The following is a 22,067-nucleotide window of genomic DNA, read 5'->3' as shown; positions in this document are numbered from 1 at the left end:
AAATTGTAATAAGTGTAGTCTAGAGAAGTTATATGGGGTATGAGTAATAAAAATGACACCTCTCACCCTCAACCTTCTACTATGACACACTTTGAGGGGTTAGTAATGTATTTTGGACCCGCAAAACCCACATTTCCTAAATTTAGTAGAAATTGTGGCATTTAATTAGGCTAGAATTAAATAAAATAGAGAGAAATAAACTATTCCATGTGACAGAATAACGTGGAAATGACTTGGAAATTATCCTAAGTCAAAGAGTTGAGTCAACAAACATGTGGAAGAGGACTGAGCACACTGCATCATAAATACACCATGATTTGGCAAAATTGAATTTCTCATAGATAAAGCAGCGTTTGCACATGTGAAAAATCGAATTTATTAGAGGAACTCATGTACTGAAAGAATATTCTATGGAATATTTAGACTGAGGATTTTGTGGGGCCTTCTCTCACTGTTAGCTTGAGTTGCTTCTACACTTAGCACTTCACATGGAGGATTACGAGTTTCACTTGAGGAAATCACACAGTTCCTAGGGATCTGCGCAGAGCATCTTTGGGATCATCATCTGAAGTGGTGGCACTTGGTTCGAGTTTGATTTGGTTTGACTGGAGTTATCTCATTGCTTTGGTTCACTCATGGATATGTTTACTATGCCATATAAGAGAATTTGATTTTCCTTGGGTGCCAATGAGGAATTTGATTTGCCTTGGTGTCTCTGTCATCTCCGCTTGGAACTCGACTTGCTCTTTCTTGGGATTTGCTCCAAGTTCAGTTCTCACATGCATTTTACCTTGGGATTTGCTCCCAACTCTCTATATAATGAGGCTATGTGCGCTCATATTGTTTGATGTTATGAGCTATTCGGCTTGAGGAAACTTTATCATTTTGTACTTGCATACTGTCTTAATATAATCAAGACTTTGGGGCTATATGGCTAGTGTTCTCTTGTCGTTATGAGGTGATATCCTTTCATGCTATTGCTATTGTGTTTAATTTCTTTTGCATATTGAATTAATATTAGTTTATACTTGTCATTTTGCTTGGATTGATGTGTGCAAACTATCTTGTACATATCATTCATTTAAAGTAGTATTCTAAGGATAAACTTGTCAATTCATTTTAGGAGGAATGTTTGGTCTATTTTATTCATTATATTGCTCTAATCTTTTGCAAACTAATACTTGTTCAAGTGTGTAGGAATTCATATGGAAGTGGGACAAATCTCAATTAGATCAACTCACTCCTAAAGTCACAACTCACAATGATCCAAGACTCAGCCATTTTTTCACTCCAAGTCTTCAAACAAAAAACAAAAGGGAGTTTTCTTACTCTATAGCTACTTGATCATCCATTTAAATTTAAAATACTTCTTTGATTCTAGTTCTTTCAAAGTTATATCTCTTATTCAAGAATCATTTCCAAAGCTAGGCAAGTATGGAGGTTCACTCCCATTACTTGAGTATTTTGTATATTAAATTGTAGTTTAGTTTTGGTTTCTTTTTCCTGGTTTCACACTGACAATTGGTTTTGTTTCTTTTCTTTTTTTGCAGCCTATAAGCTTGAGCATTGGGCATCAAGGAGTTTGAGAAGTATTGGGAAACTACTCACTCATGTGCATGCAAGATCCCCTCACATTATTCAAGGACTTATTTCTAGGGAGACTGTAAGCATCTGAGGTGTTAGCGCTTGAAATTTCACCTCACGCTGAGAAAGGTAAACCTCAAGGCTACATCAAACCATTTAGCCTCGTAGCTAGCCCTACGGGGCAAGAGAAGGCTCTCTCCGGTCAATCTCGGCAGATCTTCAATGGGATGAGATGACCAACAAGGTAACACTGATATTAGGCTAGTAAACTGATCAAAAGGGTTTGATTTGGGGTTTTTTGGGTTTTTGGTGGCAAATTGAGGAGAGGGCAATTTTGGGTGCAGGGATTGGACACAGTTTCTGCAGGGGGTTCCTTGGGGCGAGGTAGGAGACAGTGTTGATGCCTTTGATTGAAGTGGATGGTTAGGAATGAAAGATAAGAAGGCTAAAGAGAGCAAACAATGAATTTGAATTCCCTTTAGACAGTAGAAAACATTGAAATTAAACAAATTTAAAAGCAGAGCATGGCTAGCATGAATTCATACTTTAACACTTCATTTGTTTAATGTGCAGCAGTAAAGAAAGGAAATGAATCACATAACAAAGCTTACAAGAACATGAAGAAACACACCATCAACACATGAGTCCACAAGAATCCCAAAGATGACTGCAAAACCCTGGTCTTCCTTAGCCAAAAATTGCAGAGATACAAGTGAAATAATACAATGATAGCTTCTCCCTCAAGAGTCCAACCATGAAAATGAGCAAGAAAGTACATAATATAGATGATCTAACCTCTTTCCCTGCCTCTATGGGTCGAGCTCACTATCCTAGGAGCTGTTTGAACCACTTCTAAACTAAGCACTACAAAATAGGCAGTCAAAACAACTTGCCTCTATAAACTTGGAAAACAGTTCATACATTCAATTTTTACCCTTTACATGAATAAATCTTCTAGAAATGTTAAACAAGAGTAAAAGTATCCAAAAAGTGTCACAATTACATCCATGAAGACCATCATTAACCTCAGAAAGTCGAAAAGAGTCAAATCTGCAATTTCTGGGCTGAACTGGTCAAATCTGGCAAAATTTCCTCAACGGGTCGCGCCCCTTTTCTCAACGGGTCGCGCACTTTGGAGCTCTGTTTGGGGAACTTCCAGGTGTCAGAATTGGGTGCAGGATAGCTCGTTGGAAAGGTCTACGAGTCTACTTTCCAACCCAACTGGAATTTTTGAATTTGGAGTTCATTTGCCTAGTCAAAACTCAATTCTCCCAAGACTGCTTTTGCAACTCAAAAAAGGGGCAGAAAGTCAAATTTTGCATGTATTTTGACCTCTGGAGGCCCAAAACCCCATAAAAACTCAAGTCCATCCATGGGCATATGTAATTTTGCATGACAAATCTAGAAATGCTGAGTTTTTGCAAAAAGGAGCTGTCATGACAAAGGGTCTCACCGGGGGTGAGACCCGTTGAGGAGCCAAAACCTGTAAATTTCCAAAAAATGCCAAAATTACCCAAAATTCTCAAAAAATTTTGGGATTTGAGCTGTGGCTAGACTATTGAGTGCCATGATCCTTGAGTGAAGCCTCAGCCAAGATACGGAGGGGATCGGGCCTCTTTCTCCTTTTTTGTGCCTTGGATCCGGCGATTGTAATTTTGACATTTCTCTAAAACCATGACACCTGTGTAAAAAGTGAAGGAGGTTTTTCTTTTTTGGCATGTTGTGGACAAAAACCTCTCTCAGTTTTCCAAAATTCATCTTTTATTGCTCTGGAACATCATTTGAGTGCGACTTGTCCCGATGTGTGAAACAAGGAATTTTGTCGAAATGGAGCGAAATGAAGGGGATAGGGGGCTTCTAAATTCTTGGGGAAATTTTTGGAAGTAGGGAGGGATGTTAGGAAGCAGGGGAAAGTGGAATCTCAGAGATTGAGTGAGGGGAAGGGGTCAAAAAGGGCAAAACACAGGCCAAACCTAGAAAATTGCAAAATTGTAGCAAGAAACTAGGGTTTGTGCAAAAATGAGGAATTTGGCGGATCCAAGGGATGGGAAGCATTTGATAAGGTACTTTAAGGATATGGGAAGGTGTATGAACATCTGGAAACAAGTTTTGCTGATGATTTGACCGTTCAAGAGAAATTGCCTTCAAAACCCTAGGAGAAGGAAATGATCTTGCCTGGGTGCAACTGAAGCATGAACAAGGTGTAAAATGACTCATTAGACACTGATATGATAATGACAACCCTATGAATGATGATAGACTCAGCGGAATAGTGACATAGATTGGCATTTGGGCAACTTTGCAAAGAGTGAAAGCAAACCCTAGACCTAATGCCTAGTGACCAAATTTTGCTTGAAGACTCACTGAAATGACAAAATTTGACCTTGACACTTCAAAATCACTTTGTAAGAGCATGTTTGATCACTGGAGGAAGGCTGTAAATACTGACACTAACATGAGGGAGAGTTGCAAACTCATCTAGGCTGTGGGCCTTTTGAACCTTGTGAATCTCTTTTGGAGAGTTTTTTCAATCTTCAAGCTTATTGTTATATTTTTTTTGGGAGAGAATCTCTTTGTTAGATTCATATCTTTGTAAAGATCTCTCTCATATTGTGGGCAGCCCTTTTAGAGGCAATTTTACCCACTTTAAGCACTAAAAAAAAATATTTGAAGGAGCTTAGGATTTTTCCCATGGCATCCCCCTTTATCATTTAGAGGATGGATTCTTACGGGTGGACTAATTATGCTTCTAGTTTTTCTTAGCTTTCTAGCACTTAATTTCACTTGGTACATGCTTAAAATTAACACATTTCAATCCACGTGCAATTTTTACTAATCTTGTATTTAAATTTCCACATGCATAAGCTTCCAAATTGTAAACTTTAACAAATCTCATCTTATGTGTAAACACTTCATACTTTGGCAAGTTTTTGTTTCATAATTTTTTCAAGTATATGCTTCACTACTTGGTCAATTTATGCTATATGTCATGGAAACTACTGGAGCACTATGATTTATTTGAAACAATTGCAATTTAAAGCAATCTATTCAATTTTACTTGCATATTTTTCATTTAATGGTGCAAACACATATGAGTTCATTTACATTCTAGTCTCTCAAATTTTGCAACTATCATATTTCTCTTTAAAACATTTGCATGTAGCATTATTTTAAATTGGGGAATTAACACAATTTGCACTTCATCTAGGCATTTTAGTATAGAAAGACCCCAAGCCTCATTAAAATTTTACCTCTAACATAAGTTCGTTAAAGTAGACATCTTAGGGATCCTCTACTCCTCTATTGATTTCTCACTGTGAAATCCATATCTTTGAGCGAGAATGTAGTATGAGAATTAAAGAGTTAAATTGCAATCTTGTTGTAGAGGTAATAAATAAAATTAACCAAAAGCACTTTCCATTACATTTATTTTACTTGTCTCTTGATGGTTTAAGTTTTCATATGCAAAGTCTATTCCAAAAGCAAGTATTGTAATCTTTTCAAACAAGGGTTTTATTTTCATGCTTTAAGTATAATCGTGTATTGATGTCTTGGTTTAGCACTTCCTTTCTTTTACATTTCAAGTTAATTACTAATTGTTGGGTTTTGGCAAGATATGTTTCATATGTTTTGATTCATAAAGTTGATTATCTCAAAAGCATTTTTGTATCTTGCAATATCTTGTACTAACAATCTTTTGTTTACATTTCAGGGTTATTTTGCTTTTTGTTTTGAGAGTATTGCATTTTACTTTAAGCAAATATATCTTTAAATTGTTGAGAAAATTCCTTATAAGGCACTAATTTTATGGTTTTTCTCATGTTAATGATTGGCATTGTTATTTCAAGTTGCTCACATCATATTTGCTCATAAATCCTTAAAAGTAGTCCATTTTCACTGCAATACTCTCCTAGAAACTCATCTTTTAACTTAACTTTTCAATAGGGACCACCCCCCTTAGCTAACCTAGGAGATAGCTCAAACGGAGAGAGTCGGGATTAGTGTGGCAGCCCCTTCTCTGAATTCCCTGCCACCAACCACACCTCGTGGGTTGAAGGCTTTTCTCACTAACTTGTAGGTAGGTGTAGGGGGCAAGTGATAACATGGCACAAAACCCTTGCTCTCTCGCTCGGATGACTACAAAGTTCTCATTTTGGATTGGCATGTGATCTCTTTCTCCTATAGAAACGACTCTCGCATCTACTTCAACACTCCCATTGCCATTCGTTGTTCTGAATCATAACCTCGCACCTTACACGGTCTCGCATCCTTGCATTGGTCTCGCTCTGCTATTCCAGACATGATCTCGACATTGATCTTGGGTCGCTACACCGAATAGATAATCTTGCATGACTGTAACAACATCATCACATATATTTGTTTCGCAGAGGTTATATTATGGTTCATCATCTCGAAGGTTTGTTACATTGTGATTCATCACAGAGGTTCATTATTGTTAACGCTCTAATGTATAGTCTCGGCTCTGCGCTTTTCTTATGGTTAATTTTGTGTATTATATATATTATGACCTTGGCATTATGACATATAAATCTTGGCACAATCGATACGCAAGTCTCCACACAATTTTATGTATACGGGGGTATGTAGTTTGGGTTCAGTAGAGCACATGTATATATGTTACATTTGTTGTCTTTGTTGTATGGTTCCTCCCAGCCTGTTAATCTCAGCATCACTGTAATACCTATGACTCTTCTCTGCGTATAATCTACAACCTTGTTGGAATCGCCCTGTATTATCTGGTATGGTCTCTACAGTATCTTTGGATGGTCTAGGCACAATAATATACGTTGATATTTCATATGCAATACATATTCGTTGGCATCATAATTTTCACTATTGTACATTTGACATCATTATCATCATTCCAGCTATGTATGTCACCTCAGAATTATGGCATCATTGACATCAGTGGAGTTATTCATGTCATCACTATCAAATATGTATGGCATCTCAACATTGTATGGCACCTTGGTAGTATTTCAGTATTATGTATGGTCTCCCTTAGCATAGTAATATATATGCTCATGATCTCGCACAGTACACAGTGTTGATCTTGGCACTATGACATAATTTGTCTCAGTTGTATGTATGGCATCATTACAATTCAAAGGCAGGGATAATATTTATATGCTGAAACCCTAATGTCAAGCAAGATAGGTTATTGGTAACAAGCATTGTATATCGATGAATCTTGTTCTCAAACGAAGTTGAGAACAAGACATGTATAGGCTCTGGGTAGACTGTTCATATTTTTACTGTGTATCACAACCAAACAATTGATGAAATCTAATAGAAGAAGAAGACTTGAATTATGGGTTTTTCCCCTTGTGGGGTTTTTCCTTGGTCTCCAACCAAATCCTGGTGTCTTTATGTGTATATGTTTTTCTTTTGATGTTCCTTTTATTTCCGTTGCATTATTGATGATGTTGTTCTTTCTATATAATTGCATGTGTTGCTACTGATGTTATGAGGTGAATGAATACGTAAATGATGAAAAGTATATAAATGCAATTATCAAGCAAAGAACAATTCAGCCCTAAGAAAATTTAACAAATCAGCGCAGGCATTTGGAAGAGGAAAGCTAAGGGTTTAATACCCAGATCGATTTCTTCAATTTGTTCCAGACTGACTTGGAGGAATTTAGCCAGTGTTATTTTTTGCAGGAGAGGCCAGCACTTTCAGACAGGTATTGAGATTTTTGGAGGCTCATGTTGCCAAAATCTAGCCACACATGTGGGGTGTTAAGGTCGTATTGAGGATCGAAAGACTCTAAGAGGACCAAAAGGGTGAGGTTGAGATTCTAGAGGCAAGGCTGTGAGGCCAAATTGCTAGTCGAAGCCCACACATGTGGGCAGTCTTGTTTTCCAAGAAAGCATAAAATTGTCAAAGTCGTCGAGATCACTTGCAGAGGGAGACCATGAGGTTTTTAGGTACCATTTGTTAGCTAGTAGAAGAGATATTTATTTTTTATTTTTTCTCGAGGATCGTAATAATGACTTCAGCAGGTTTATGGATCAAGATAGGTTGCAAGGTGCTTCTAACTCTGGTGTCTAGAAATTATGGTGCTTTCTTATATTGGAAGAGCATGAACTGAAGAAGTTTGCTACAACACATTGTTGTACCAACAAATCCTATCGTGTTGCATGAGTACCGGAAAGATGATGCCAAGGCCAAGCATATTATTCTACATGGGCTCAAGGATCTTCTTGTTCCACATTTGGCAGAAGAAAATATGGCCAAGAAGATGTGGGATGCCATCAACAAACTTTTCCAGGATAAAAAGTTGTCATTTATCACACCCACATTAGGACTGTAAAAGATGAGCTAATAACCATTCGAGAGAAGGTCGATGATGAAGAGCTTGTGAGAACAACCTTGAATGGGTTTTCGAAGCAGTGGGATGTTTTCATGCAAGTGTACTGGAAGATCTAATTTCCTACTTAGGACCTCTTGTGGAATGACTTCACAAAGGAGAAGCTTCAATTGAGCCTTGTGAAAGAAAACAATGGTACTAGCAATAGTTCTAAGCAGAAGGGAGATCACAGCGAGAATGTTGCTCTTGAGACCAAGGGCAAATTGAAGAAGGGATCCAATGAAGGTTCCAACTCCAAGGAGTTAAAGAAGAACGATATGTCGAAGATCAAGTGTTATGGTTGTCACGAGTTTGGCCATTACCGCAGCAATTGCCCACATAAGAAGAAACGTGACAAGAAGGGCGAGCAGCATACAGCGATAACTGCAGTTGAGCTTTCTAGTCTACTAGAGAATGAGTTTGCACTCATCGCTTGTACCAGCAGTCTAGGAGAGTTCTGGCATAATGGAATGAGCCATGCGGTGACAAGTATTTAAATGCGAGCACGGAGCATGATGGTGTACAATGTAGACCTTCTTCGCCGAAAGGGAGTGTTGGTTGAAGTAGCTCGGATAGGTGCTATAACCTCAAGCGGTGTTAGTGAGGCTGGGAACACAAGAGCAAAAAATATCTCCAAGCCCAAGTTATTCCTTTGAATGGAAATGTCTTAACTAAATTAATTAATCGTTTTTATTTTATTTTCTTAAATTTTAACTTAGGGAAATAGATAAATTAATTAGTAATAACTGAGACATGGTCGATTTTCCTTTACAAACTCGTAAAAAAAATTATAAGAGATCTTATCGATCGATTAGATCATTTCAGATCTTGATCTTGGTTGTTGATTCCTCAACGAGAGATTATAAAGGAAATAGATGGGCAACCCTAGAGATCATGATCATGGCTATTGAGTTTGACACCAACGAGGGTTTCAGCAACAGTTGAAGCAGTGAATATTTTATGACGTTTTCTTTCATCAGTATTCTTCCAGTTTCTAAGATCTGGAGGAGGAATTCTCCCAGCGTTCTTCTACAGACAAGAAGGTCGAGTTAGTAAGGATGTGAGGTTTCCAAGAGGATTATGTTTTCTTTGAGGAGACCGAGATTCCTTGCAGAGGCCATATTTTCCAGGAAGAGTTCGTATGAGATTGCTAGGAGGGTTGTACGAGTTGCAAGGAGAACCAAGAGGTGGGTTCCATCTCGGTTGTGATCATCAGAGGGTCCAGGAGCCCCACAAGTGAGGCCATACAAGTCGTATATGCTAGTGTGAGGCCATGTCATATTGCAGAGGGAGGTCGTGAGCCTTCTAGGAGTTAGATAGACTTGTGGGGGTGAAGGTATATTTTGTCAGAGCTTTCCTGAGGTTTGGCAAGAAGTATTGTAACATTTATCATAAAACCCACATATCTAAAGAACTGATATTCCTGTCGAGGATTTTCCAAGGACATTTTGTCCAAAACTATGTGTCCATTTTGTGATTGGTTTTTCTCAAGGTTTCCGCAGTTTATTCTGGTGAATATCGCAATTATGTTTTTATTCAATGTTTGCAGTAAAATCATTTTGCTCATAATTAAATACATTGGATAAATCGGTTGATTGCAATAAGCGATATTTTTATCGATTTTTCACAGTCACAAGGTTAGGGCATGACTTCCATCATCTAGAGATGTGTAGCATTCCTACCAAACGGGTCTCAAGTCATCATCATCATCAAATCAACTTAGAAACAAGGAAATGTCCATCAAAAAGTGTTAAGTTATGGTATGTTCTATGCTTATAACAGTTTACTTCTTTTTCTTATTATATTCCACCGATTAGCAATCACATGTACATAAAGTGCAGATAGAACATTAAATGATCGACAGAAAACAAGCCAAGACAAGAAACACAAGATGTGGCGGCTAGCCAGGGACAAACCCCACAATGTGTGGGGAAACCCTTTGATCAAATCTTCTTTTATCTTCAATAATTCAGCAGAGAGAAATAGTACAATAAATCTGATTCATATCAGCAGTAGAAAACCCTAGATCAGTAGCATCAGCATTAGCGGTTTCATTATCAAACTAGGGCAGACCATATCTCACAAACCGACAGTCGGATTGACTTCATTCCACCACCAAAAGTTTCGGCTTCCAGAGAAGGTTCAAATGAACCTACAACGCAGTTCAGATGAGGAGATCTTCTAGGCCACGCAAGTCAATCTTTACTTCTGTAGTTGCAGCTTCAGTTTCAGCAGTTTCCGGCTTCAAACTAGGGCAGTCGATATCTTGCAAACCGTTCATCGGATTGACTTCATTTCACCACCAAAAGTTTCGACTTCCAGAGGAGGTTCAGATGAACCTATAGCGCAGTTCAGACGAGGAGATCTTCTAGGCCACGCAAGTCAATCTTTACTTCTGCAGTTGCAGCTTCAAATTCAACAGCTTCCGGCTTCACATGTGTGAGAGAGAGAGACCCATTTCAGCGCAGTAGAGAAGAGACTCATATCTACGCAGTAGAGAGAGAGAGATGTGATGAGATGAATGAGTCCAAATGAGGAAAAGTCCTCTTATATTTATACACAACGTTGGTGGGTGAATAGATGTGACTGTTGGGCTTCTGAGCCTACATGGGTTGTAGGTCGGCTTGATAATAATTCCATAATCAAAATAAATTCATATCTCCATGAATACTTATCGGAATTGGATGATCTTTATATCAATCCTACACCTCTCGACGAATCTAATAAAAATATTATTAGCCATGAATAAGATGACCCACATGAAGTTTTGCCCTAGTTGCCAATTTTAACACTCCCTCTCAACCATGGAGAACTTCATCTGCAATCTGTCTATCGGTCGTTACTATTCATCCATCAAATGCACTGCCTTGTACAGCCTGACCCTTGCCCTGCTCTGCTTTATTTTGCCTATTCTGCTTTGTCTTGTTCCGCCCTGCACTGATCTGTACTGTTTTGTTCTGTTCTGCTCTGCTCTTGCATTGTTCTGTTCTACTCTGCTTTTGTCCGAATTATGCAGAAGAAATGATCGAGGATGTATCATACTGACTCAAAGTCAGTCTCAGAGTATGTACCACTGGTCCCAGACCAGTCTCAACCAACCCAAAGTCTGCGTCATAGTGAGTACAACTCCAATGGTCCCAGATCAATATCATCCTCCATTGACTCAAAGTCAGTCTCAGAGTATGTACCACTGATCCCAGACCAGTCTCAACCGACCCGAAGTCAGCGTCATAGTATGGTACAACTCCTACCACTGGTCCCAGACCGGTATCATTGATCCCAGATCAATGGAGGTCATCCTAGCATAGGGAGTACGGTAGTTACAACGATGCGTCCATCGGTACTACTATGGTCCCTAACTTCATTTCCCTGCTCATTGATCAGATGAGAGGTACTTCCCATGAGTCCCAGACTACATGGGTAGGATGCCTCGACAGGAGAACTAATCAATCCTATCCTCACAGGAGAACACATCAATCCTGCTACAATGTCACCACGGGGTGTACATGTATACCACCAGGGGATAGTGAATAATCCTGTGGTCATATGCTGCTCCAAGAAGCACCCCGCAGCCCCCTGGAGCTCTCAGAGCTCAATGCATCATACATGACCCTCATTGGAGGGTCTTTGAACAACTCCAAGTTGTTCACGGAAAGTCAGAAATTTTACTTTCCCAAGGGGTTTTGTCAGAATGTCGGCGACCTGTTCATCTGTACCGATATGATGGAGCCTTATAGCTCCCCGTTGCACCATATCTCGAATATAATGGTATCTGATATCAATATGCTTGGAGCGATCATGGAATACGGGATTCTCTGACAAACGAATCCCACTTTGGTTGTCACAAAGGATCACAGCGGTATCCAATGTGAATCCAAACAACTCACTGAAGAGCTTTCGCAACCAAACTGCCTCACAAGAAGCCATGCTAGCAGCAATATACTCTGCTTCGGCGGTGCTCAAAGCCACCGACTTTTGTTTCCTGCTCATCCAGGATATCGAAGCAGATCCCAAGGAGAAACAACACCCGGAAGTGCTCTTACAGTCCTCCACATTGTCTGCCCAGTCAGCATCTGTGTATCCAAATAGTCTCACATCTCTGACAATGTATCTTAACCCATAAGTGATAGTGTCACAAAGATATCTCAGCAGATTCTGGGCACCAATCCAGTGTATGTGGTGGGGTTCAACCATATGCTGGCTCAACGTGTTGACTGCAAAGCATATATCTGGACGGGAGTTCACTAAGAACATTAATGCTCCGACGAGTTGCCGATACTCGGTAGCATTTCGTAAAACAGGTCCAGCAGCACTACCACTTAACTTCTTGAAGTCAAGCTCCATCGGAGTAGTTACAGGCTTGCAGTCCACCATTCCGAATCTTTCCAATATCTTCACCACATATTTTCCTTGAGATAGGAAAACTTCTCCTGGCTTTTGCCACACTTCAAGTCCTAGGAAGTAGTGCATCAGTCCTAGGTCTTTCATTTCAAATTCAGAGGCCAGCTCCCTCTTACATTTGTGAATGAGAGAGTCTGCCCCTGTTAGAAAGAGGTCATCCACATACAACACCAGTATGAGAGGCTTGTCATCTTCAACCTTAAAGTAAAGGTTAGGATCGGCTTCACTCCTAGTGAATCCCAGCTTCATTAAGTAGCTATCGATCCTCTCATACCATGCTCGGGGTGCTTGCTTCAGCCCATAGAGAGCTTTCTTCAACCTGCATACATGAGATTTTCGATCATAGATCTCAAATCCTTCGGGTTGCTCCACGTAGACCTCTTCTTTGATCGAGCCATGCAAGAACACAGTCTTGACATCCATCTGATGTAGGTTCCATCCTTGTGAAGCCACAAGGGCTATCATCAAGCGAATGGTCGTATATCTGGCAACAGGTGCAAATATCATAGTCTATACCTTCCTTCTGGGATAAACCACGAGCAACAAAATGAACCTTATACTTTTCCATACTTCCATTTGTTGCATGCTTTATCTTGTAAAGCCATTTTGAAGTAACAATTGTCTTATACAGGGTATGGGAACTACTTCCCAGACATCATTCTCCATAATAGACTCATATTCTATGGTCATAGCATCCTTCCATAGTTAATGCTTGATGACATCTGAGAATTATGAAGGTTCATTTTGTATGATCGTGCTCATGATGGTTAGGTATCCCTGATACCTGTTAAGTTTCTTACTTTTATGGAAGGTTCCTCAGGGTGCAGCATGTCCTTCAGCATCATCAAGAATCCCCCTAAGCCATGAAGGCCTCTTCCTAGAAGAGGAAGGCTCATGTGGATGAGGATCAATCGGATCCATGGGTTCTTCTACATCAGGCATTGATTCATCATCCTTTTCTTTCGGCTCCCTGGTGTCGTCTTCTTGAGAGCTACTCAAAGTCAGCAGATTGTCCACCTTGCTGAGAGCCATATCTTTGTCAAAGGTGACGTCATGACTAATCACGACTTCCCTTTGACCGGTGGTGAACATTTCTTCAGGAGTTTAGGAACCCAATGCTTGATGAGGGCATCGATTTTGTACATATACGGCGGTGATTGTAGTTTTAGCCAGTGTTGTTAAAATCGCGATAAAATCGCGATTTTATCGTAAAAGCGCGATTTTTTCATTTAGCCGATTCAAATCGCGATTTTTATACATAAAAATCGCCACTTTTTTTTATAACGATTTTTATCGAAAAAATCGCGATTTTTTATGTTAAAATCGCCAGAGGCGCGGGCAGCGGGCGTTTTATATAGAAAATCGATTTTTCTTTTATTTCATTCAGCAGTCCGCGCGGAGGAGGAGGAGAAGAAGTGAGGGAGAGGGTTGCCGTCGGATTTGGGAGCGAATCCAAGCGATTTTAGGAGGAATCCAAGCCAAGATCACCAATTTGTCCATAAACCAGGTATGTAGATTAATTTTTTTTTTGTTTTGGTTCTATAAAAACTTTGTTTTTCATTGTTTTTAAAGAATTTTTGGAAATTTTTCATTGATTTGGGATGGGTTATTTGTTATGACTATGAGAACCAATTTTTTATTTTTATTTTCTCATTTTCTTTAAACATTGTTTATTTTTTTTTATTTTTCATTGTTTTTTGGCATTTGGTTGGGTAACTTGGGTTTAGAAATTGGGATTTTGGAAATAATTAGCTTGTAATTTTGCAAATGCTAAATTGTAATTTGTATTTACTATTATCATTTATGTAATCCTAAATTCCTATTTCCTAATCCTTATTTTTCCATAGGTTTGCAAATTCAAAATTCAAAAACAAACATGCCAAGGAAATTGGATCCTTTCTGGGAATATGGTGACCCTAAAACTCCGAATGATAGACAAAACTTGTATTGCAAGTTGTGTGGAAAGGAAATATTCGGGGGGGTGTACAGGTTAAAGTTCCACCTTGCACAAATCCCTGGACGTGATGTGGGGCCCTGTCTAAAGACAAATGCTGAAATTATCCAAAAAGCCATGAGAGCATTGGGAGAATTGGAGCACACTAGAGACGCCAAAGAAGAACTCAAAAGGCAACTAAAAAGGTCAGCTGAAGGAAGTGGGCCAAGTGGCACAGGTTCTACTGCAGCGTCAGTCAATCCGGTAGCTGCATCATCATATTTTGTTCCTCGAACCACACCTGGTTCACAACCAACTATTGGTTCAATGCTAAAAAGAACTGAAAAAGAAAAAGCTGACAAGTTGATGACAAAATTTCTCCTCTGGAGTGATATTCCTTTCAGCATTATAAGGAATAATCCATTTTTCCAACCTACTGTTGATGCTATTGCCAGTGTTGGCCCGGGGTACAAACTCCCTTCTCTTCATGATTTCAGAGGCCGGCTTCTTCAAGATGAAAAGCGTGACTGCACCCAAAGATTGGAGGATTTTAGGGCATCATGGGCACAAACAGGATGCACTGTTATGTCAGATGGTTGGACTGACCAAAAGGGGAGAACCCTTATAAACTTCTTGGTTAGTTGTCCCTTGGGGACTATGTTTATCAAATCTGTTGATGCAACTCATCAAATCAAAGATGCAAGAACTTTATGTGATTTGCTGGATGTGTTTATTTTGGAGGTGGGTGCAGAAAATGTTGTCCAAGTCATAACGGACAATGCTGCAAATTATGTTGCTGCTGGTAGAATGCTTATGGACAGGCATCCTGCTTTATTTTGGACACCTTGTGCTGCCCATTGTATTGATTTGATGTTAGAGGACATTGGGAAAATTCCCTTTGTCAAAGAGGTTGTTGACTCATCAAAAAGCATCACAAAATTTATTTACAATCACACATCTGTGCTTAGCTTGATGAGAAAATGCACCAACAACAAAGAGTTGGTGCGCCCCGCCATTACACGGTTTGCGACGAGTTTCATATCTCTTCAATCCCTCTTGAATTCTATGTGGGATTTGAAGAGAATGTTTCTTTCAGAGGAGTGGCGTGCTTCGTCAATGAGCCGCAAACCAGAAGGAGAGGCCGTCTGCAGAGTAGTTTCATACCAGGAGGACTTCTGGGCGGGAGTGCAGGAGGTGTGCGCTGTTACAGAACCTTTGGTAAAGGTTCTTCGGTTGGTTGATGGTGAGAAGCCCGCAATGGGCTATTTGTATGAAGCCATGGATAGGGCCAAAGAAGCCATTCGGTCCTACTATGATGACAAGGGAGATGATGGGTTCCAGAGACAACTCCTTCTATGGAACGTCATTGATGAGCGATGGAACAACACACTCCATCGTCCCATTCATGCTGCTGGGCTTTTCCTGAACCCTGCATTTTCTTATGCATGTGGGTTTAATTTTGATGTTGAGGTCATGGAAGGATTATTAACCTGTGTCCAGAAGATGGTGAGATCTTCAGAAGAACGTATGGAGATCTCTAGACAAATTGAGCAATATAAGTTGTCAGGTGGCTTATTTGGCTTTGAGATGGCTGTCATTGATAGGACGGTTAAAATGCCAGGTATTTTTTAGTTTGTAGTATGTACTTTGTTTCAAATTTCATTGTTTCTTCAAATTCCATTTTTTTCTTATGTTTATTTAAAATTTTATTTGTAATTTTGTTGTAGACGCATGGTGGAAGATGTATGGTGGCAGAGTACCCCTTTTGCAAAATCTTGCCATACGCATCCTCAGCCAAACATGCAGCTCCTCGGGATGTGAGCGCAATTGGAGTGTATTTGAAAAAATACACAACAAGAAGCGCAATAGGTTAACACTTGAACATTTAAAATATTGCAAATTTCCAAATAAATTTTTGAATTCATTAAAGTTTTAAACAATATTTTTTTTATAATATTAATTATTAATTTATTATTTCATGAACTTTGTACAGGTTGGAGTCCCATAGACTTAATGACATGGTCTATGTCTACTACAATCTTCGATTGTGGGTGAAACAACTAGAGAAGACACCTGATACGGAAGCCATCTCATTGGATGGGATTGACACCACTGCTGAATGGAGGGTTGAGACCGAGAGGCCTCTCATGGATCCCACTGAGGATTGGTTAGTGCAGGATGAGGGGGAGGAGGAGGGGGAGGAGGAGGAGGAGGAGGAGGAGCAGGAGCAGGAGGAGGAGGAGTTGGAGGAGCAGGAGGAGGAGGTGACACCGCCTACCAGGGCTACCCGGGCTACCACTACCACCAGTAGAGGACGTGGTCTCCGTCCACCTCAGCCTCCTGTAGCTGCTACTACTAGTTCTTCAGCTTCTAGAGCACGTTAGACTCCACTGCCATTTCCACCACCACAGGCACCAGCTTCTACATCTAGAGGGAAAGAGAAAGTTGTGCCATTTTCTCGCAAGAGGGGCAGAGGAAATCAATAGGATTAGACTTTCATTTTATTGTATATGACATTATGACATGATGAGATACATTATCATATTTTTTGTTGATATTTTGAGGCTGAGTTGGACTTGGGACTCAGGACTTACTATTCAGGACATGATTCAATGTTATGTGTGATTTTAGCGCTAGAAATGATATTAAACATCTTATATATTAGTTTTTTTATCATATTTATGTGTCAATGTATTTATTTTATGTTGTAGATGGTTTAGATATTAAAAAAATTGAAAAAAATTGAAAAAAAATGAATATTTTTGTGCCAAACGATTTTTTCCCGCTTTTTTCCGATTTTTTCCCGATTTTAACGATTTTTTCCGCTTTTTTCCCGGCGCCGATTAAATCCCGATCGCGATGTGTGCAACACTGGTTTTAGCCCATAGAAATTTTGGAAGTCTTTGATCATGTAGCATGGCCCAGACAGCTTCCATCATCATGTGGTTCTTCCTTCCCACCACACCATTCTGCTCAGGAGTATGTGGTGTAGTAGTCTCCCTCTTAATGCCAACCTCAGGTATGCCTGAGTAAACCAATTGTAATATATCGGAGGTCTTGCTTTGGCTTGAGGGGAATGGTCCCCTTTTGAGCTTTCCTTTGGCACATCCCAGACATACACCTTCTTTCTCTACTTGGAATTCGGACATCCCTGTTACCATCTGTCTTACATTGGGTAGAGCTTCGTAATGAAGGTGGGCAAACCTCTAATGCCAAAGTTCAGACTGAAGAGATGTGTCATAAGACATGACACCTAGCAGACTTCCATCGACCTGATATAATGAATCAACACTAAACCCAAGAGTAAAGGCATATTTAACATTATTTTTCCATATACGTACCTTGCCATTGCAGAAGGTTACCTTGTAGCCTTTGTCTTCCATTGCCGAGATGGACACTAGGTTCTTTTTGAGGTCAGGTGCATTTAATACATCTTGTAAGTGAATTTTCCATTCCTTCAATTACCATGAGAGGGATTTTGATCATCGTCACGGTGAGAGTCCTTTCTATCAGGGAATTCCCTTGCATAGTGACCTGCTTTATTGCAATGAAACATCGTCCTTTTCTTCCACCCTTAAATCCAGCCTTTCTTTTCGATTTAGACCCAGAATTATTTCTTTTCTTAGCATGAGAAGAAAAAGCAGCAGGAGGACCTTTAGGCAAGGGCATTTCCTGCTCTTCTACCCTTGTTTGTTCTTGAATGCATCTAGCCATTAATTCCTCGAAACTAGGAATTACATTATTGTTCAGAAGAGTAGTCATGAACACATACCATTCAGATGGTAATCCTCCGAGAGTTGTGAGTGCCATTTCTCTGTCAGTAATGGTTTCCCCAATAGATAGGAGATCGTTCTTGATCTCGGTGATTCTTAAGAAGTATGCTTGCATACTTTCATCTTTACCCTTCTTGATTTCCCTCAACTTATTTCTAAGAAACAAAACTTGATTTGCATCATTAACTTTAAATAAACTCACCAGTCTGTCGTAGATTTCTTTGGAGGTGTCTAGATCAGAGATGTAGGCCACCAAGCGCTTGTCGATAGAGTCCCGGATGATCTTCTTTGTTTTGACTTCTCCATTTTTCCATTTGTTCCAGGCAGCAGCAGATGCATTTGATGAAGGCTCAACAATATTGCCTCTTACATGGTCCAGCACTCCTTGATCTTCAAGGGTTAGATCGATAGACATCTTCCATCCGTGATAGTCAGCTTTCTCACGGAGCTTGTCTTCGGCAGGAAAGAGTGTTGAGGACCCCATAGTTCTTTTAGGATAGCCTTGCCAATCTTCTCTGCAATGATTGCTCTTGCTCTTGCTCGGGCTTTGTCTTCACCTCAGCTCTGATACCATGTTAAGTTATGGTATGTTCTATGCTTATAACAGTTTACTTCTTTTTCTTATTATATTCCACCGATTAGCAATCACATGTACATAAAGTAAAGTGCAGATAGAACATTAAATGATCGACAGAAAACAAGCCAAGACAAGAGACACAAGATGTGGCGGCTAGCCAGGGACAAACCCCACAATGTGTGGGGAAACCCTTTGATCAAATCTTCTTTTATCTTCAATAATTCAGCAGAGAGAAATAGTACAATAAATCTGATTCATATCAGCAGTAGCAAACCCTAGATCAGTAGCATCAGCATTAGCGGTTTCATTATCAAACTAGGGCAGACCATATCTCACAAACTGACAATCGGATTGACTTCATTCCACCACCAAAAGTTTCGGCTTCCAAAGGAGGTTCAGATGAACCTACAGCGCAGTTCAGATGAGGAGATCTTCTAGGCCACGTAAGTCAATCTTTACTTCTGCAGTTGCAGCTTCAGTTTCAGCAGTTTCCGGCTTCCAACTAGGGCAGTCGATATCTTGCAAACCGTTCGTCAGATTGACTTCATTCCACCACCAAAAGTTTCGGCTTCCAGAGGAGGTTCAGATGAACCTACAGCGCAGTTCAGATGAGGAGATCTTCTAGGCCACGCAAGTCAATCTTTACTTCTGCAATTGCAACTTCAAATTCAACAGCTTCCGGCTTCACATGTGTGAGAGAGAGAGACCCATTTTCAGCGCAGTAGAGAAGAGACTCATATCTGCGCAGTAGAGAGAGAGAGATGTGATGAGATGAGTGAGTCCAAATGAGGAAAAGTCCTCTTATATTTATACACAACGTTGGTGGGTGAATAGATGTGACTGTTGGGCTTCTGAGCCTACATGAGTTGTAGGTCGGCTTGATAATAATTCCATAATCAAAATAAATTCATATCTCCATGAATACTTATCGGAATTGGATGATCTTTATATCAATCCTACACCTCTCGACGAGAGGAATCTAATAAAAATATTACTAGCCATGAATAAGATGACCCACATGAAGTTTTGCCCTGGTTGCCAATTTTAACAAAAAGCTACAATGCCAATCTCGGGTCATCATGTCGTCAATGGGGTACATCAATGCTCTAGGTAACACCCGAACTCTGTTATGCAACCAGCTCACAAAATAGAGGAAAAGATAGATCAACAACTTGAGAAATTGTCCCTTCGAAGCGGAAACCTCCTTTACATCACATAAATGAACAATTCTTGGATGATACAAATGATAATACCTCCTTGGTATATATATAGAAGTCTAAGGGGTCACAATATAATCAGAGCCTACATAACAATAATAATGTAAGGGCACAACAATAACAATAGGGGCTACACTAACAATAATAATAAGGAAAATACACTAGAATTATAAGGACCTATCATGCCCCTCCCCTTCAAAAAAATGTTGTCCTCAACACTTGAGTAGTTCTAGATGCTTCTGTATAAAATTCTCATGCTCCCATGTGGAATCTTCAGTGGGTAAGTTCTTCCACTTAATGAGATACTCTGAAATTAATCGATTTTGTAGTTGTCGGGTTCTTGTTTCCGTGACTACTTCAAGCTCGGATATGATTTTTCCTTCTTCGTCAAGTTCTGGCAACACTGTTTGATCTGGGAGCTTGTCACCAATAACCTTCTTTAAGCAAGAAACATGGAAAATTGGGCGTACTCGAGAAGATGCAGACAGCTCCAATTTGTATGCCATAGTACCAATCTTTTGCAACACCTTGGAAGGACCATAGTACTTAGGTGATAATTTATTATCCTTTTGTTGTAGCAGCTACAACCACCCTCCAAAATTTTGTCTTAACTTCGTTTTGGAGCCTCCCTACCAACCATCCTTAACAACATGTCTTGCACTATCCAAGTACATATGCTTTGGTCGAGTTTCAGTGGCTTACCAGCCTGTGCTTGCCAGTTTGTTTGCCTCCCACCCGCAGGTTGACATTTCGGAGCTTGGTCAATTTCTGGTTGTTATGATCACCTAGAAAATTGTGCAATTTTGGAGGGGAACCAGCCTTCCTCTCCAAAATTGCGCAATCCATCTGGGCTGCCCGCTGCTCTCCAGAAATGCACAGAACAGTCAGGCATCCTTCCCTCCGAAAATTGCGGAATGCAGCCCACCACTGGGCTTGCTCTTAAAAATTGCGTAATTCTGATTGAAAGCCAGGACTTCAGTCTAGAAATTGTGCAAAGCTTGAGGGATAGCCAGACTTGCTCAGCCCAGAAAATGCGTAAAAGTCACTCCAAGGCTCGCAGGTTGTTGCATGCTCTCCCAAGTTAACCGGTTCCCTCCAGGACTGAGCAATATTGGTTTGCATGCATGGGCTGCATTTCCTAAAAAAACAAAAAAACATCCCTAGATTTTAGGGATCCGTCTTTAGTAGCTGGAGGTTACATGCAAAAGCCGTTTTAGAAACCTCCCGCCAAGTGTCGCTTTTTCCTAGATTTGTGGCATGCACGTCCTAAACCTTGATCTTATCAAACATATTTATTTGACACTTCAGAGCTCATTCTCCACATCGATCTTGGAGCTCTAACATTCCACATTGCGTCTAAGAGCATTCAGCACACTCAGCGTAGCTTTTTCGAGGTAAGTCTGTTTTTCATGTCTTCTACTGCTTTTTTGGCGTTTTTTGTATTTCGGATTGTGTGAATGTTGTTTGCTTGGTTTCAGTGAATGCTTGTTGTCGTTTTAATGCATATTAGCTTGTAGAAGCATGGTTTCAAGTTTTTCAGCGCATCCCGCTGTTGTCGCATGCATGACATTATTTCTGCACTGACGGTCGTCGTTGCGGCAACTCGCTTCACACACTTACTTGTTTTCTCATTTTTGGATCATGCACTCACTGTTTGCATGCATGATCGTTCACTCTTGTCTACACTCAACATCGCCATGCATAAAGCTTTTTTATGTTTTCAGTTGCCTGTCGGTGGGTCTAGGTTGCCTCGGCCCAGACCTTGCCTTTCCCAGCTTGCACTATGCAATTCTGAGAGTGAAGGCTCTGCCTTCCTCCCAAAAATTGCACAGAGTTGGCCCAACACTAGCCTCCAGGCTTGCTCTGCGCAATTCTGAGAGGCAATGCCTTGCTGGCCCCAAGAATTGCGCAAATGCAATTCACTGGGTTGCAATCATTGTTGACTGGAACTGTGCATTGCGCAGTTTCAATCCTCAGCAGTCCAAATTGGACTGTGCATTGCGCAGTTTCAAAATTCAGTCAGCCCGCTAACAAACCAGACTATGCTTTGCGCAGTTTTGGCAGTCAGTCTCCGCCCCTCCCGCTGAAAATTGCGCAATCTTTCCAGTCAGTCACCCAAGTACGTTGCATGTCAGTCCTCAAGTTGCTTTTGGTTTTCAACAGACAGATTGTTTGCCATGAGTGTTGCTCTATCTCTAGGTATCACAGG

The 22,067-nt window shown here is 40.2% G+C and overlaps 2 protein-coding genes across 2 annotated transcripts in view; one reads left to right on the top strand and one right to left on the bottom strand.

Moving 5' to 3' along the window:
- The window catches only part of LOC149172418 (putative protease Do-like 14), a 349,659-nt gene that overhangs the window by 139,931 nt on the left and 187,661 nt on the right, over window positions 1-22,067 (bottom strand). The window lies entirely within an intron of this gene.
- On the top strand, window positions 15,981-17,100 carry LOC149172419 (uncharacterized). Its single transcript, XM_089427709.1, has 2 exons — window positions 15,981-16,160; window positions 16,285-17,100. The coding sequence occupies exons 1-2, from the start codon at window positions 16,033-16,035 to the stop codon at window positions 16,673-16,675; spliced, it is 519 nt and encodes a 172-aa protein (XP_089283835.1). The 5' UTR covers window positions 15,981-16,032; the 3' UTR covers window positions 16,676-17,100.

Source organism: Pinus tabuliformis, chromosome 4_2 (genome assembly GCF_031772625.1).
Source record: "Pinus tabuliformis cultivar Carrire ecotype Pingquan chromosome 4_2, CPIR1, whole genome shotgun sequence".
NCBI classification, from domain to species: Eukaryota; Viridiplantae; Streptophyta; class Pinopsida; order Pinales; family Pinaceae; genus Pinus; species Pinus tabuliformis.
The sequence above is the reverse complement of the archived record's forward strand: the minus strand, read 5'-3'. Positions and strand labels throughout refer to the sequence as shown.